This window comes from Salmo salar, chromosome 26, assembly GCF_965601325.2.
Source record: "Salmo salar chromosome 26, fSalSal1, whole genome shotgun sequence".
In the NCBI taxonomy this organism is placed as follows: Eukaryota; Metazoa; Chordata; class Actinopteri; order Salmoniformes; family Salmonidae; genus Salmo; species Salmo salar.
In genome coordinates this window covers 51,760,001-51,777,500 of record NC_138316.1, presented here as the reverse complement: position 1 = coordinate 51,777,500, position 17,500 = coordinate 51,760,001, and the positions used below count along the sequence as shown (strand labels likewise).

At 47.1% G+C, this 17,500-nt stretch overlaps 1 protein-coding gene across 5 annotated transcripts in view; it reads left to right on the top strand.

Annotated features, from left to right (window-relative positions):
• Positions 1–17,500, top strand: part of vps13c (vacuolar protein sorting 13 homolog C) — a 229,235-nt gene that overhangs the window by 49,625 nt on the left and 162,110 nt on the right. For all 5 annotated transcript variants that reach the window (XM_045709067.2, XM_045709065.2, XM_045709066.2 and 2 more), the window contains 7 exons: positions 1,994–2,051; positions 3,283–3,410; positions 6,724–6,830; positions 7,827–8,067; positions 8,594–8,732; positions 10,946–11,046; positions 13,728–13,870. In XM_045709067.2, coding sequence (XP_045565023.1) covers positions 1,994–2,051; positions 3,283–3,410; positions 6,724–6,830; positions 7,827–8,067; positions 8,594–8,732; positions 10,946–11,046; positions 13,728–13,870 — 917 coding nt within the window. The remainder of the gene's footprint in view (positions 1–1,993; positions 2,052–3,282; positions 3,411–6,723; positions 6,831–7,826; positions 8,068–8,593; positions 8,733–10,945; positions 11,047–13,727; positions 13,871–17,500) is intronic.

The following is a 17,500-nucleotide window of genomic DNA, read 5'->3' as shown; positions in this document are numbered from 1 at the left end:
TGGATAAATGATCTACTGAGCTTATTGAGGGAAATGCAAATGTCTATAAAACAGGAGAGGAGAAGGTGAGCGTGTGAAAAGATAATGAGGTTAGAGAGTGTAACACCGTCAGTGTTGTTTCAGTTCTTCATACAGGGATCTATAATATAATGAGGGAGGAGAGGTTAACACTGTCAGTGTTGTTGCAGTACTTCATACAGGGGTCTATAATATAATGAGGGAGGAGAGGTTAGAGCGTTTAACACCGTCAGTGTTGTTGCAGTACTTCATACAGGGATCTATAATATAATGAGGGAGGAGAGGTTAACACTGTCAGTGTTGTTGCAGTTCTTCATACAGGGATCTATAATATAATGAGGGAGGAGAGGCTAGAGCGTTTAACACCGTCAGTGTTGTTGCAGTTCTTCATACAGGGATCTATAATATAATGAGGGAGGAGAGGTTAGAGAGTTTAACACCGTCAGTGTTGTTGCAGTTCTTCATACAGGGATCTATAATATAATGAGGGAGGAGAGTTTAACACCGTCAGTGTTGTTGCAGTACTTCATACAGGGATCTATAATATAATGAGGGAGGAGAGTTTAACACCGTCAGTGTTGATTCAGTTCTTCATACAGGGATCTATAATATAATGAGGGAGGAGAGGTTAGAGAGTTTAACACCGTCAGTGTTGTTGCAGTACTTCATACAGGGATCTATAATATAATGAGGGAGGAGAGGTTAACACTGTCAGTGTTGTTGCAGTTCTTCATACAGGGATCTATAATATAATGAGGGAGGAGAGGTTAGAGCGTTTAACACCGTCAGTGTTGTTGCAGTTCTTCATACAGGGATCTATAATATAATGAGGGAGGAGAGGTTAGAGAGTTTAACACCGTCAGTGTTGTTGCAGTTCTTCATACAGGGATCTATAATATAATGAGGGAGGAGAGGTTAGAGAGTTTAACACCGTCAGTGTTGTTGCAGTTCTTCATACAGGGATCTATAATATAATGAGGGAGGAGAGTTTAACACCGTCAGTGTTGTTGCAGTACTTCATACAGGGATCTATAATATAATGAGGGAGGAGAATTTAACACCGTCAGTGTTGATTCAGTTCTTCATACAGGGATCTATAATATGAGGGAGGAGAGGTTAGAGAGTTTAACACCGTCAGTGTTGTTGCAGTTCTTCATACAGGGATCTATAATATAATGAGGGAGGAGCGTTTAACACCGTCAGTGTTGTTTCAGTTCTTCATACAGGGATCTATAATATAATGGGGGAGGAGAGGTTAGAGAGTTTAACACCATCAGTGTTGTTGCAGTTCTTCATACAGGGATCTATAATATAATGAGGTTAGAGCGTTTAACACCGTCAGTGTTGTTTCAGTTCTTCATACAGGGATCTATAATATAATGGGGGAGGAGAGGTTAGAGAGTTTAACACCGTCAGTGTTGTTTCAGTTCTTCATACAGGGATCTATAATATAATGGGGGAGGAGAGGTTAGAGAGTTTAACACCGTCAGTGTTGTTGCAGTTCTTCATACAGGGATCTATAATATAATGAGGTTAGAGCGTTTAACACCGTCAGTGTTGTTTCAGTTCTTCATACAGGGATCTATAATACCTCTCCACTGGAAGACGTTTTGAAGGAATGTCTTACAGAGAAATGATCTTCCAAAACACAGACTACTCTGCCCGCCGTACTGTTTCATCGGTATTTAAACTGAATCTCTAAATATCTTAGATACGCGTCAGGGTTGATTCTGCAGATATTTCCATCTTAGATACTTTATCATAGTATAATAATAATATATGCTGTTTGGCATGAACGTTTTATCCAAAGCGACTTACAGTTTTACATGCATACGTTTTTACTTATGGGTGGTCCCGGGAATCGAACCCACACTCCTGTCGTTGCAAGCACGATGCTCTACCAACTGAGCTACGGAAGACCAGAGTCATGTCTGTGTGATTTCTAATCCTCTTCCTTGTCTTTGTGTCTGTCCAGGAAAAGCTGAAGGACGGCATCAGTACCAAGGACCAAGAGATCAAAGACTACCAATATAGTATGTACCATGGGCAACACACACACACACACACACACACACACACACACACACACACACACACACACTTTCCATTACAAAAGACAGCGAAAGGTGTCCTTCCATCAATCCATTTTTTTTTTTATTAAAGTTTTTTTTTAGACTCTCCATGGCAACCAGCCAGCCAATCATCCTGTTGCTTTTAGGTGTTGGATCTTCTCCTCCTCTCTGTGAAACCTGGTTCACATGTTCAGTGAGGGGGGAAAAAAGTATTTGATCCCTGCTGATTTTGTACGTTTGCCCACTGACAAAGAAAGGATCAGTCTATAATTTTAATGGTAGGTTTATATGAACAGTGAGAGACAGAATAACAACAAAAAAATCCAGAAAAATGCATGTCAAAAATGTTATAAAATGATTTCCATTTTAATGAAGAAGACAGATATGACAGCTTTATATACTGACTGGGTGTATATACTGGGTATACTGGCTGTCTGAGGAAACTCTCAGAGGGACCTGGTGGTCTAGAAGACAGATGTGACATCTTTATGACAGGCCAATGTGACTATGGTGATTCCATCATGTGGTAGTCTCTGTTCTCTCCATCCGTCTGTCTCTGTTCTCGCCATCCGTCTGTCTCTGTTCTCGCCATCCGTCTGTCTCTGTTCTCTCCATCCGTCTGTCTCTGTTCTCTCCATCCGTCTGTCTCTGTTCTCTCCATCCGTCTGTCTCTGTTCTCTCCATCCGTCTGTCTCTGTTCTCGCCATCCGTCTGTCTCTGTTCTCTCCATCCGTCTGTCTCTGAACGTCTTGTGACTGTCTGTCTCTGAGCGTCTTGTGACCGTCTGTCTCTGGGATTGAGGTGGATGCTAATCCTGGATTAAGAAGCACTTTAAATGGAGAATCTCCAACAAGCATGGTGTCTAGTCTAACCAAACCTAGATGTTGGAGGGGGAATGATCCATCAAGATGTTGGTCTCATATTAAAGTAGAATTCATAGGATGTTCTCTCTCTGTCTCTCTGTCTCTCTGTCTCTCTGTCTCTCGCTCTGTCTCTCGCTCTGTCTCGCTCTGTCTCTCTCTGTCTCTCTCTGTCTCTCTCTGTCTCTCTCTGTCTCTCTCTCTCTCTCTCTCTCTCTCTCTCTCTCTCTCTCTCTCTCTCTCTCTGTCTCTCTCTGTCTCTCTCTGTCTCTCTCTCTGTCTCTCTCTCTCTGTCTCTGTCTCTCTGTCTCTGTCTTTGTCTCTGTCTGCAGTTTTCAAACCCATCTTTGCCTCTGCTAAAATGGTAATCAACCCGAATGCTGAGATTGAGCTGAAGTCTCCCAAAGCCAACCTGTATCTGGAGGTTCAGAATGTAGCAGTAGAGATGACCAAACCACAGGTACGAACACACACACACACACACACACACACACACACACACACACACACACACACACACACACACACACACACACACACACACACACACACATACATACACTCAGACACACACACACACACACACACACACACACACACACACACACACACACACACACACACATACATACACTCAGACACACACACACACACACACACACACACACACACACACACACACACATACATACATACACTCAGACACATACACTCAGACACATGCCAATTTAGAACATAGCTGATCAAACCTTCTTGGCATTGATTCTGCAGACTTGAAGAAGGGTTTAGTTCCAGTAGTTGATAATGTGCTTGTTTCGTCCTACTAAAACCTAGTTGAATGGACTGACTGAAGTGGCTCTGGATCAGAGTGCCTGTTAAATTACTAAAATGTAAATGTATAATCGGCCGTGCAGACCTGACCTGGGTCAAATACATATAACATATTTAATATGCACTTGATTTAGCTGGTTCCATGGTGTTAGCAAGCCTAATCAAATGTACACTACCTTTCAACAGTTTAGGGTCACTTAGAAATGTCCTTGTTTTTTACAAGAAAAGCATTTTTTTTTTTGTCCATTTAAAATAACATCAAATTGATCAGAAATACAGTGTAGACATTTTTAATGTTGTAAATTACTATTGTAGCTGGAAACGGCTGATTTTTAATGGAATATCTACCTAGGCGTACAGAGGCCCATTATCAGCAACCATCACACCTGTGTTCCAGTGGCACATTGTGTTAGCTAATCCAAGTTTATTATTTTAAAAGGCTAATTAATCATTAGAAAACCCTTTTGCAGTTATGTTAGCACAGCTGAAAACTGTTGTTCTGGTTAAAGAAACAATACAACTGGCCTTCTTTAGACTAGTTGAGTATCTGGAGCGTCAGCATTTGTGGGTTCGATTACAGGCTCAAAATGGCCAGAAACAAAGAACTTTCTTCTGAAACTCGTCAGTCTATTCTTGTTCTGAGAAATTAAGGCTATTCCATGTGAGAAATTGAAGATCTCGTACAACGCTGTCTACTACTCCCTTCACAGAACAGCACAAACTGGCTCTAACCAGAATAGAAAGAGGAGTGGGAGGCCCCGGTGCACAACTGAGCAAGAGGACAAGAACATTAGAGTGTCTAGTTTGAGAAACAGACACCTCACAAGTCCTCAACTGGCAGCTTCATTAAATAGTACCCACAAAACACCAGTCTCAACGTCAGCAGTGAAGAGGCGACTCCGGGATGCTGGCCTTCTAGGCAGAGTTGCAAAGAAAAAGCCATATCTCAGACTGGCCAATAAAATAAAAGATGGGCAAAAAAACACAGACACTGGACAGAGGAACTCTGCCTAGAAGGTCAGCATCCCGGAGTCGCCTCTTCACTGTTGACGTTGAGACGGATACTATTTAATGAAGCTGCCAGTTGAGGACTTGTGAGGCGTCTGTTTAGAGTCTATAGACTGATATCGTGTTGTCTCTTCCTGTTCAGTACCTAACCATGGTGGACCTGCTAGAGTCTATAGACTGATATCATGTTGTCTCTTCCTGTTCAGTACCTAACCATGGTGGACCTGCTAGAGTCTATAGACTGATATCATGTTGTCTCTTCCTGTTCAGTACCTAACCATGGTGGACCTGCTAGAGTCTATAGACTGATATCGTGTTGTCTCTTCCTGTTCAGTACCTAACCATGGTGGACCTGCTAGAGTCTATAGACTGATATCATGTTGTCTCTTCCTGTTCAGTACCTAACCATGGTGGACCTGCTAGAGTCTATAGACTGATATCATGTTGTCTCTTCCTGTTCAGTACCTAACCATGGTGGACCTGCTAGAGTCTATAGACTGATATCATGTTGTCTCTTCCTGTTCAGTACCTAACCATGGTGGACCTGCTAGAGTCTATAGACTGATATCGTGTTGTCTCTTCCTGTTCAGTACCTAACCATGGTGGACCTGCTAGAGTCTATAGACTGATATCATGTTGTCTCTTCCTGTTCAGTACCTAACCATGGTGGACCTGCTAGAGTCTATAGACTGATATCATGTTGTCTCTTCCTGTTCAGTACCTAACCATGGTGGACCTGCTAGAGTCTATAGACTGATATCGTGTTGTCTCTTCCTGTTCAGTACCTAACCATGGTGGACCTGCTAGAGTCTATAGACTGATATCGTGTTGTCTCTTCCTGTTCAGTACCTAATCATGGTGGACCTGCTAGAGTCTATAGACTGATATCATGTTGTCTCTTCCTGTTCAGTACCTAACCATGGTGGACCTGCTAGAGTCTATAGACTGATATCGTGTTGTCTCTTCCTGTTCAGTACCTAACCATGGTGGACCTGCTAGAGTCTATAGACTGATATCGTGTTGTCTCTTCCTGTTCAGTACCTAATCATGGTGGACCTGCTAGAGTCTATAGACTGATATCATGTTGTCTCTTCCTGTTCAGTACCTAACCATGGTGGACCTGCTAGAGTCTATAGACTGATATCATGTTGTCTCTTCCTGTTCAGTACCTAACCATGGTGGACCTGCTAGAGTCTATAGACTGATATCATGTTGTCTCTTCCTGTTCAGTACCTAACCATGGTGGACCTGCTAGAGTCTATAGACTGATATCATGTTGTCTCTTCCTGTTCAGTACCTAACCATGGTGGACCTGCTAGAGTCTATAGACTGATATCATGTTGTCTCTTCCTGTTCAGTACCTAACCATGGTGGACCTGCTAGAGTCTATAGACTGATATCATGTTGTCTCTTCCTGTTCAGTACCTAACCATGGTGGACCTGCTAGAGTCTATAGACTGATATCATGTTGTCTCTTCCTGTTCAGTACCTAACCATGGTGGACCTGCTAGAGTCTATAGACTGATATCATGTTGTCTCTTCCTGTTCAGTACCTAACCATGGTGGACCTGCTAGAGTCTATAGACTGATATCATGTTGTCTCTTCCTGTTCAGTACCTAACCATGGTGGACCTGCTAGAGTCTATAGACTGATATCATGTTGTCTCTTCCTGTTCAGTACCTAACCATGGTGGACCTGCTAGAGTCTATAGACTGATATCATGTTGTCTCTTCCTGTTCAGTACCTAACCATGGTGGACCTGCTAGAGTCTATAGACTGATATCGTGTTGTCTCTTCCTGTTCAGTACCTAACCATGGTGGACCTGCTAGAGTCTATAGACTGATATCATGTTGTCTCTTCCTGTTCAGTACCTAACCATGGTGGACCTGCTAGAGTCTATAGACTGATATCATGTTGTCTCTTCCTGTTCAGTACCTAACCATGGTGGACCTGCTAGAGTCTATAGACTGTATGGTGAAGAATGGACCCTACAGGAAGTTCAGACCTGATGTACCTGTACACACAAATGCCAAGCACTGGTAAGTCAACCAGCCAGCCAGCCAGCCAGCCAGCCAGTCAGCCAGTCAGCCAGCCAGCCAGCCAGTCAGCCAACCAGTCAGTCAGCCAGCCAACCAAATCAAATCATTTATTTATATAGCCCTTCTTACATCAGCTGATGTCTCAAAGTGCTGTACAGAAACCCAGCCTAAAACCCCAAACAGCAAGCAATGCAGGTGTAGAAGCACAACCAGTCACCCAGCCAACCAGTCAGCCAGCCAACCAACCAGTCAGTCAGCCAGTCAGTCAGCCAACCAACCAGCCAACCAGTCAGCCAGCCAACCAGTCAGCCAGCCAACCAGTCAGCCAGCCAACCAGTCAGCCAGCCAGCCAACCAGTCAGCCAGCCAACCAACCAGTCAGCCAGCCAACCAAGCAGTCAGCCAGCCAACCAAGCAGTCAGCCAGCCAACCAAGCAGTCAGCCAGCCAACCAGTCAGTCAGCCAGCCAGTCAGTCAGCCAACCAGTCAACCAGCCAACCAGCCAGCCAGCCAACCAGTCAGCCAGCCAACCAGTCAGCCAGTCAGTCAGTCAACCAGCCAACCAGTCAGTCAGCCAGTCAGTCAGCCAGCCAGCCAACCAGTCAGCCAGCCAACCAATCAGTCAGTCAGCCAACCAGTCAACCAACCAGCCAGCCAGTCAGCCAGCCAGCCAGTCAGCCAGCCAACCAGCCAGCCAGCCAGCCAACCAACCAATCAGCCAACCAGCCAGCCAGCCAACCAGTCACCACTCCATACATTCTAATGGGCAGTACTAGTCAATGTTGTTCATGCTATCTGTTTATCAGGATGGGGTTTGTTGTTGTTGAAAACTCCTAATTGAAGGATGTATACCTGCAGACATGTTGTTAGGATGTTGTTGTGTTGGGAGTTTCACCGTGGGTTTTTTTCAACTTTGGGTTGAGGTTTTATTAGACCGGAGACAATGCCCATTGATCAACGTCTCAGCACCTTAACTATGGTGTGACGGTGTTTCCAGGTGGAAGTACAGTATGAACAGCATTCTGGACGTCCATATCAGACGCTTCAACCAGATGTGGTCGTGGACCAACATCAGGAAGCACCGCCACACTCTGAAGGCCTACAGGGCAGCCTACAAGGCCAAACTACTGACGACACAGGGTAAAGTCAGAGAGGACCAAGAGAAACAGATACAGGACCTGGAGAAGAGCCTGGATGTCTTCAACATCACCTTAGCCCGGCAACAAGCACAGATGGAGGTTTGTACAATATCTCTTATACCCATTAAGCAAAAGTCATCGTCAGTATATTACTGTGTTTTTAGAAACCATGTCAATGGGGGGTTTTGTGGAAGGTTCTCCCCATGGACCTGTGTCTGAACTATCTCCTCCTGTCTCCTTCCTCCTGTCTCTCTCCTTCCTGTCTCTCTCCCTCCTCTTGTCTCTCTCCTGTCTCTTTCTCCCTCCTCCTCCTGTCTCCCTCCTGTCTCTCTCCCTCCTGTCTCTCTCCCTCCTGTCTCTCTCCCTCCTGTCTCTCTCCCTCCTGTCTCTCTCCCTCCTCCTCCTTTTTCTCTCCTGTCTCTCTCCCTCCTCCTGTCTCTTTCTCCCTCCCTCCTCCTCCTGTCTCTCTCTCCCTCCCTCCTCCTCCTGTCTCTCTCTCTCTCCCTCCCTCCTCCTCCTGTCTCTCTCTCTCTCCCTCCCTCCTCCTCCTGTCTCTCTCTCCCTCCCTCCTCCTCCTGTCTCTCCCTCCCTCCTCCTCCTGTCTCTCTCTCCCTCCCTCCTCCAGGTGATCCGGTCAGGGCAGAAGGTGGTAGCTAAGAAGGCTGTGGCCGGCCAGAAGCAGGGAGGAGGGTTTTTCAGCAGCTTCTTTGGAAAGAAGGAAGGGAAGAAGAAAGAGCAGGAACAAGAAACCCAGGAGGAAGAGGGTGAGTACTCCTCACACGCACGCACGCACGCACGCACGCACGCACGCACGCACACACACACCGACAACACACACACGGACACGGACACGGACACACGCGCACGCACGCACCGCCGGACACGGACACGGACACGGACCACGGACACGGACACACACACGTACACACGTACACACGTACACACACGTACACACACGTACACACACACGTACACACACACGTACACACACACGTACACACACACGCACACACACACACACACACAAACAAAATCAGGAACAGGACACCAAGGATGAGGAGAGTTAGTGATTCATCAGTCTCCTCATATACACAAACTATCACCTAACCCTCAGGAGACTAACTAGCAACCAGCTAACCCTCAGGAGACTAACTAGCAACCAGCTAACCCTCAGGAGACTAACTAACAACCAGCTAACCCTCAGGAGACTAACTAACAACCAGCTAACCCTCAGGAGACTAACTAACAACCAGCTAACCCTCAAGAGACTAACTAACAACCAGCTAACCCTCAAGAGACTAACTAACAACCAGCTAACCCTCAAGACTAACTAGCAACCAGCTAACCCTCAAGAGACTAACGAACAACCAGCTAACCCTCAAGAGACTAACTAACAACCAGCTAACCCTCAAGAGACTAACTAACTAACGACCAGCTAACCCTCAGGAGACTAACGAACAACCAGCTAACCCTCAAGAGACTAACTAACAACCAGCTAACCCTCAAGAGACTAACTAACAACCAGCTAACCCTCAAGAGACTAACTAACAACCAGCTAACCCTCAAGAGACTAACTAATGACCAGCTAACCCTCAGGAGACTAACGAACAACCAGCTAACCCTCAGGAGACGAACTAACAACCAGCTAACCCTCAAGAGACTAACAACCAGCTAACCCTCAAGAGACTAACTAACTAACAACCAGCTAACCCTCAAGACTAACTAGCAACCAGCTAACCCTCAAGAGACTAACTAACTAACGACCAGCTAACCTTCAGGAGACTAACTAACGACCAGCTAACCCTCAGGAGACTAACAACCAGCTAACCCTCAAGAGACTAACTAACTAACAACCAGCTAACCCTCAAGACTAACTAACTAATAACCAGCTAACCCTCGCGAGACTAACTAACAACCAGCTAACCCTCAGGAGACTAACAACCAGCTAACCCTCAAGAGACTAACTAACAACCAGCTAACCCTCTGGAGACTAACTAACAACCAGCTAACCCTCAAGAGACTAACTAACAACCAGCTAACCCTCAAGAGACTAACTAATGACCAGCTAACCCTCCGGAGACTAACGAACAACCAGCTAACCCTCAAGAGACTAACTAACAACCAGCTAACCCTCAAGACTAACTAGCAACCAGCTAACCCTCAAGAGACTAACTAACTAACGACCAGCTAACCCTCAGGAGACTAACTAACAACCAGCTAACCCTCAAGAGTCTAACTAACTAACGACCAGCTAACCCTCAGGAGACTAACGAACAACCAGCTAACCCTCTGGAGACTAACTAACAACCAGCTAACCCTCAAGAGACTAACTAACTAACTAACTAACGACCAGCATTCTCAATCCGCTGTCCTCAACGAGAGACATGGCTACAGTATATTGTGTTTTAGAGTTCTGATCTCAGAGCAGGTCTCCTTTATCCATATAACCTTATTCATGATGACGTGAAAGGTCAAACTGATGTTAGGTCTGCCCTCCTACTCTGAGGTTCCTGATGAAGTCGTGCCCTGATCGTCCTCATGTGGAACCTTGGGAACACCAGGGAACACATTGATTGGTGTTCTGTTTGTTTGACCATCGTTGATGACCATCGTTGATTGGTGTTCTGTATGTTTGACCATCGTTGATGACCGTCGTTGATTGGTGTTCTGTATGTTTGACCATCGTTGATTGGTGTTCTGTATGTTTGACCATCGTTGATTGGTGTTCTGTATGTTTGACCATCGTTGATTGGTGTTCTGTATGTTTGACCATCGTTGATTGGTGTTCTGTATGTTTAACCATCGTTGATGACCATCGTTGATTGGTGTTCTGTATGTTTGACCATCGTTGATTGGTGTTCTGTATGTTTAACCATCGTTGATTGGTGTTCTGTATGTTTGACCATCGTTGATTGGCGTTCTGTATGTTTGACCATCGTTGATTGGTGTTCTGTATGTTTGACCCTCCCCTTTTTAGGTACAGGCATTGAAGAGTTGATGTCTGCTGATGAGAAGGCTAAACTCTACACGGCCATCGGATACAGTGGTAGTTCTCACAACCTGGCCTTACCCAAGCAGGTATGTATCTGTTTCTGTGTTGGTACTGACACCTCCCTGAGAAGCAAAGCCCGTTTACACCTGTTTCTGTGTTGGTACTGACACCTCCCTGAGAAACAAAGCCCGTTTACACCTGTTTCTGTGTTGGTACTGACACCTCCCTGAGAAGCAAAGCCCGTTTACACCCGTTTCTGTGTTGGTACTGACACCTCCCTGAGAAGCAAAGCCCGTTTACACCTGTTTCTGTGTTGGTACTGACACCTCCCTGAGAAACAAAGCCCGTTTACACCCGTTTCTGTGTTGGTACTGACACCTCCCTGAGAAGCAAAGCCCGTTTACACCTGTTTCTGTGTTGGTACTGACACCTCCCTGAGAAGCAAAGCCCGTTTACACCTGTTTCTGTGTTGGTACTGACACCTCCCTGAGAAGCAAAGCCCGTTTACACCTGTTTCTGTGTTGGTACTGACACCTCCCTGAGAAACAAAGCCCGTTTACACCTGTTTCTGTGTTGGTACTGACACCTCCCTGAGAAACAAAGCCCGTTTACACCTGTTTCTGTGTTGGTACTGACACCTCCCTGAGAAGCAAAGCCCGTTTACACCTGTTTCTGTGTTGGTACTGACACCTCCCTGAGAAGCAAAGCCCGTTTACACCTGTCTCTGTGTTGGTACTGACACCTCCCTGAGAAGCAAAGCCCGTTTACACCTGTTTCTGTGTTGGTACTGACACCTCCCTGAGAAACAAAGCCCGTTTACACCTGTTTCTGTGTTGGTACTGACACCTCCCTGAGAAGCAAAGCCCGTTTACACCTGTTTCTGTGTTGGTACTGACACCTCCCTGAGAAACAAAGCCCGTTTACACCTGTTTCTGTGTTGGTACTGACACCTCCCTGAGAAGCAAAGCCCGTTTACACCTGTTTCTGTGCTGGTACTGACACCTCCCTGAGAAACAAAGCCCGTTTACACCTGTTTCTGTGCTGGTACTGACACCTCCCTGAGAAGCAAAGCCCGTTTACACCTGTTTCTGTGTTGGTACTGACACCTCCCTGAGAAACAAAGCCCGTTTACACCTGTTTCTGTGTTGGTACTGACACCTCCCTGAGAAACAAAGCCCGTTTACACCTGTTTCTGTGTTGGTACTGACACCTCCCTGAGAAGCAAAGCCCGTTTACACCTGTTTCTGTGTTGGTACTGACACCTCCCTGAGAAGCAAAGCCCGTTTACACCTGTTTCTGTGTTGGTACTGACACCTCCCTGAGAAACAAAGCCCGTTTACACCTGTTTCTGTGTTGGTACTGACACCTCCCTGAGAAGCAAAGCCCGTTTACACCTGTTTCTGTGTTGGTACTGACACCTCCCTGAGAAGCAAAGCCCGTTTACACCTGTTTCTGTGTTGGTACTGACACCTCCCTGAGAAGCAAAGCCCGTTTACACCTGTTTCTGTGTTGGTACTGACACCTCCCTGAGAAGCAAAGCCCGTTTACACCTGTTTCTGTGTTGGTACTGACACCTCCCTGAGAAACAAAGCCCGTTTACACCTGTTTCTGTGTTGGTACTGACACCTCCCTGAGAAACAAAGCCCGTTTACACCTGTTTCTGTGTTGGTACTGACACCTCCCTGAGAAACAAAGCCCGTTTACACCTGTTTCTGTGTTGGTACTGACACCTCCCTGAGAAGCAAAGCCCGTTTACACCTGTTTCTGTGTTGGTACTGACACCTCCCTGAGAAACAAAGCCCGTTTACACCTGTTTCTGTGTTGGTACTGACACCTCCCTGAGAAGCAAAGCCCGTTTACACCTGTTTCTGTGTTGGTACTGACACCTCCCTGAGAAGCAAAGCCCGTTTACACCTGTTTCTGTGTTGGTACTGACACCTCCCTGAGAAGCAAAGCCCGTTTACACCTGTTTCTGTGTTGGTACTGACACCTCCCTGAGAAGCAAAGCCCGTTTACACCTGTTTCTGTGTTGGTACTGACACCTCCCTGAGAAACAAAGCCCGTTTACACCTGTTTCTGTGTTGGTACTGACACCTCCCTGAGAAACAAAGCCCGTTTACACCTGTTTCTGTGTTGGTACTGACACCTCCCTGAGAAGCAAAGCCCGTTTACACCTGTTTCTGTGTTTTGGCGCTGGAAATGATCAATAAGGAGCTTTCTCACACTGTGTGTGTGTGTGTGTGTGTGTGTGTGTGTGTGTGTGTGTGTGTGTGAGAGAGTCTTTGCCTGTACTTGTGTGTGTGAGAGTCTTTCTCTCGCTGTGTGTGCTCGTGCAAATGCATATGTGTGTGTTTATTCCCCTGTATGCCTCTCTGTGTGTTTATTACCATGTATGACTTTCTCTCTCTCTCTGTGTTTATCCCCGTGTGCCTCTCTCTCTCTGTGTGTTTATTCCCCTGTATGCCTCTCTCTGTGTGTGTTTATCCCCCTGTGTGCCTCTCTCTCTCTCTGTGTGTGTTTATTCGCCTGTATGACTCTCTCTCTCTCTCTCTCTCTCTGTGTGTTTATCCCCGTGTGCCTCTCTCTCTCTGTGTGTTTATCCCCCTGTATGCCTCTCTCTGTGTGTTTATTCCCCTGTATGCCTCTCTCTCTCTCTCTCTCTGTGTTTATTCCCCTGTGTGCCTCTCTCTCTCTCTCTGTGTTTATTCCCCTGTGTGCCTCTCTCTCTCTGTGTGTTTATTCCCCTGTGCCTCTCTGTGCCCTCCAGTACGTGGCGGTGGTGGTGACCTTCAAGCTGTTCCGTACTTCCATCACGGTGAGGGAGGAGCCCAACGTCCCGGAGATCCTGAAGATCCAGATGATCGACCTCAGCACCACCGTCTCCCAGAGACCCGGGGCTCAGGCCATCAAGTGGGTCTCTTTTTTTCCCCGAATCACAACCTGGTTCCTCCTGATTCCTGCTTACAAGCAAAACAAAAGTCAAACAGGAAGTAACAGTGAGGCGCTTCCATACGGAAGTGGTCCGTTACTACAGGTGTGGTTCGCTAGCACAGAGTAGAATATGTTCCCGGGATTCATCCCATGGCATTGAGGAGTTTACCACCGGCTTCATTATTAAGTGTGTCAGCGATGTCGTCTCCAGTAACCGTTCGTACATATCCCAACCAGAAGCCATGGGTTGCAGGCAACATCCGTACTGAACTAAAGGCTAAAGCTGACGACTTTCAAGGAGCGGGTCACTAATCCAGATGCTTATAATAAATCCCGCTACGCCGTCCAATGAACCATCAAACAGGCAAAGCGTCAATACAGGACTAAGATCGAATCCTAATACACACCGGCTCTGACACTCGTCGGATGTGGCGGGGCTTGCTAACTATCACAGAATACAAAGGGGAAACCCAGCCGCAAGCTGCCCAGTGACGCGAGCCTACAAGACGAGCTAAATGCATTCTTTGCTCACTTCGAGACAAGCAACACTGAACCATGCATGATAGCACCAGCTGTTCGAAACGACTGTGTGATCACGCTCTCTACAGCTGTACCATCTTGACTGGCTGCATCACCGCTTGGTATGGCAACTGTTCAGCATCCGACCACAAGGTGCTACAGAGGGTAGTGCGTACGGCCCAGTACATCACTGGGGCCAAGCTTCTTGCCATGCAGGACCTCTTTACCAGGCGGTGTCAGAGGGAAGGCTTTAAAATCGTCAGACACCAGCCACCCTAGTCATAGACTCTCTCTGCTACCGCACGGCAAGTGGTACCGGAGCGCCAAGTCTGGGACCAAAAGACTCCTGAACAGCTTCTACCCCCAAACCATAAGACTGCTTAACAGGTTTTTGGGGGGGGGGATTTTTTTTCTTACTTTTTAAATCTGCATTGTTGGGAAAGGGCTCGTAAGTAAGCATTTCACAGTAAAGTCTACACCTGTTGTAGTCGGCTCATGTGACATAAAATGTATGTTTATGCTATCGCTAGTTGCAGTACTCTGAACTAAATGTGCAGAACTCTGAATTAGCCTTGGATAATGTGCTCTCCTATCTATTTTGCTCTTAGCCTGTTGAAAACCAACACCTTCCTATGTGTTAGTACACCAGAATCAGATGTCTGGTGTTAAAACCAACACCTTCCTATGTGTCAGTACAGTGATGTACTGGGCCGTACCCACTGTCCTCTGTAGCATCTTGCTGTCAGAGACCGAGCAGGTGCCATACCAGGCTGTGATGCAACCCGTCAGGATGCTCTCGATGGTGCAGCTGTAGAACTTGAGGATCTGAGGACCCATGCCAAATCTTTTCAGTCTCCTGAGGGGGAATAGGCTTTGTCGTGGCCTCTTCATGACTGTCTTGGTGTGTTTGGACCATGTTAGTTTGTTGGTGATGTGGACACCAAGGAACCTGAAGTTCTCAACCTGTTCCACTACAGCCCCGTCGATGAGAATGGGCACGTGCTCGTTCCTCCTTTTCTTGTAGTCCACAATCATCTCCTTTGTCTTGGATCATGTTGATCACGTGGAGGGAGAGGTTGTTATCCTGGCGCCCGCCCACCTCGCGACTCATACGACCCCAAACTGTTCACACCCCTCTTGTAGGCGGAGATAACATTTAGCTGTTTTTAAAGCTTCTTTCCTGCAATTCTACACATTCTACCATGTCTTATGTGTTCATATTGTTAGGGTTGAACTGACTATTTGTATGCATAACTTATATAATATACTGGGGAAGCTATGCTACAATGTTAAGTATATAAACTACGGGTAAATCAACTGTTGAAGACAAGAAGAACTACAACCGGCAACAGGAAGTGCGTCACAACGCTGGGATCAGCCTGCACGCCGACGATATGAGGAGCAAGTTGACAGGCCAGCATTGAGCGGGAACTATCTCTGTCAGAGTATAAAAGAGAGAACAATAGAATGTGACGCTCTCTTCTTCTGTTTTGCCCTGCGAGGTGTCACAGAGAGACCGTATACGAACGACATATTTACCACACACGTGTTTGCATGAATTAAAGTACAGCTAAATCAGAAGTTACTATGTGCTGACTATTTTGTTCTGATACCAGAAACGAACAGGAAGCAACTTTAACAATATGATACCAGGGGTCGAAGCCTGACGACTTCCCTCCACCAAAAATGCGAATTATATATTTTGAATTATATATATATATATTTTGTAGCCAGGACCCGTGGTCCGTATTGACCCCTTTGTGGGTCTGGACCGCGGTCCGCCTGTTGAGTATGGGGGACATAGGGAATAGGGTCCCATTTGGGATGTAGGCTTGGACTTAGTAACCTACATTCATTATACTGAATAGCTTTGGCCTACCAATTATAGCTAGCAGCAGCAGCCAGCAGTGTAGAGCCTGGCCCCAGTGTAGTGGCTGGCTCCAGTGTAGTGGCTGGCTCCAGTGTAGTGTAGTGCCTGGCCCCAGTGTAGTGTAGTGCCTGGCCCCAGTGTAGTGTAGTGCCTGGCCCCAGTGTAGTGTAGTGCCTGGCCCCAGTGTAGTGTAGTGCCTGGCCCCAGTGTAGTGTAGTGCCTGGCCCCAGTGTAGTGTAGTGCCTGGCCCCAGTGTAGTGTAGTGCCTGGCCCCGTGTAGTGTAGTGGCTGGGCCCCAGTGTAGTGTAGTGGCTGGGCCCCAGTGTAGTGTAGTGGCTGGGCCCCAGTGTAGTGTAGTGGCTGGGCCCCAGTGTAGTGTAGTGGCTGGGCCCCAGTGTAGTGTAGTGGCTGGGCCCCACTGTAGTGTAGTGGCTGGGCCCCACTGTAGTGTAGTGGCTGGGCCCCAGTGTAGTGTAGTGGCTGGGCCCCAGTGTAGTGTAGTGGCTGACCCAGTGTAGTGTAGTGGCTGGCCCAGTGTAGTGTAGTGGCTGGGCCCCAGTTTAGTGTAGTGGCTGGCCCAGTGTAGTGGCTGGCCCAGTATAGTGTAGTGGCTGACCCCAGTGTAGTGTAGTGGCTGGCCCCAGTGTAGTGTAGTGGCTGGCCCAGTGTAGTGGCTGGCCCACTGTAGTGTAGTAGCTGGCCCCAGTGTAGTGTAGTGGCTGGGCCCCAGTGTAGTGTAGTGGCTGGGAACCAGTGTAGTGTAGTGGCTGGGCCCCAGTGTAGTGTAGTGGCTGGGCCCCAGTGTAGTGTAGTGGCTGGCCCCCAGTGTAGTGTAGTGCCTGGCCCCCAGTGTAGTGTAGTGCCTGGCCCCCAGTGTAGTGTAGTGCCTGGGCCAGTGTAGTCAGCGGCCATATCCTATATAGGACAGTCAACACTGGAGTTCTCACAGTCACAAAAGGTTTTATTGGAACGACAAACACAATGCATTTGTGTTGTCAAAGCAAGAACACGAGAAAACATTAAGGATCATTTCATACAACTGTTGATCCCTCTCCTCTCTCTCGCTCCCCTCTCTCTCCTCTCCCCTCTATCCTCTCCTCTCTATCCTCTCCTCCCTCTATCTCTCTCTCTCTCTCTCTCTCTCTCCTCTCCTCTCCTCTCTATCCTCTCTTTGTCTCTCTCCTCCCTCCCCCCTCTCTCCTCTCCTCTATCCTCTCCTC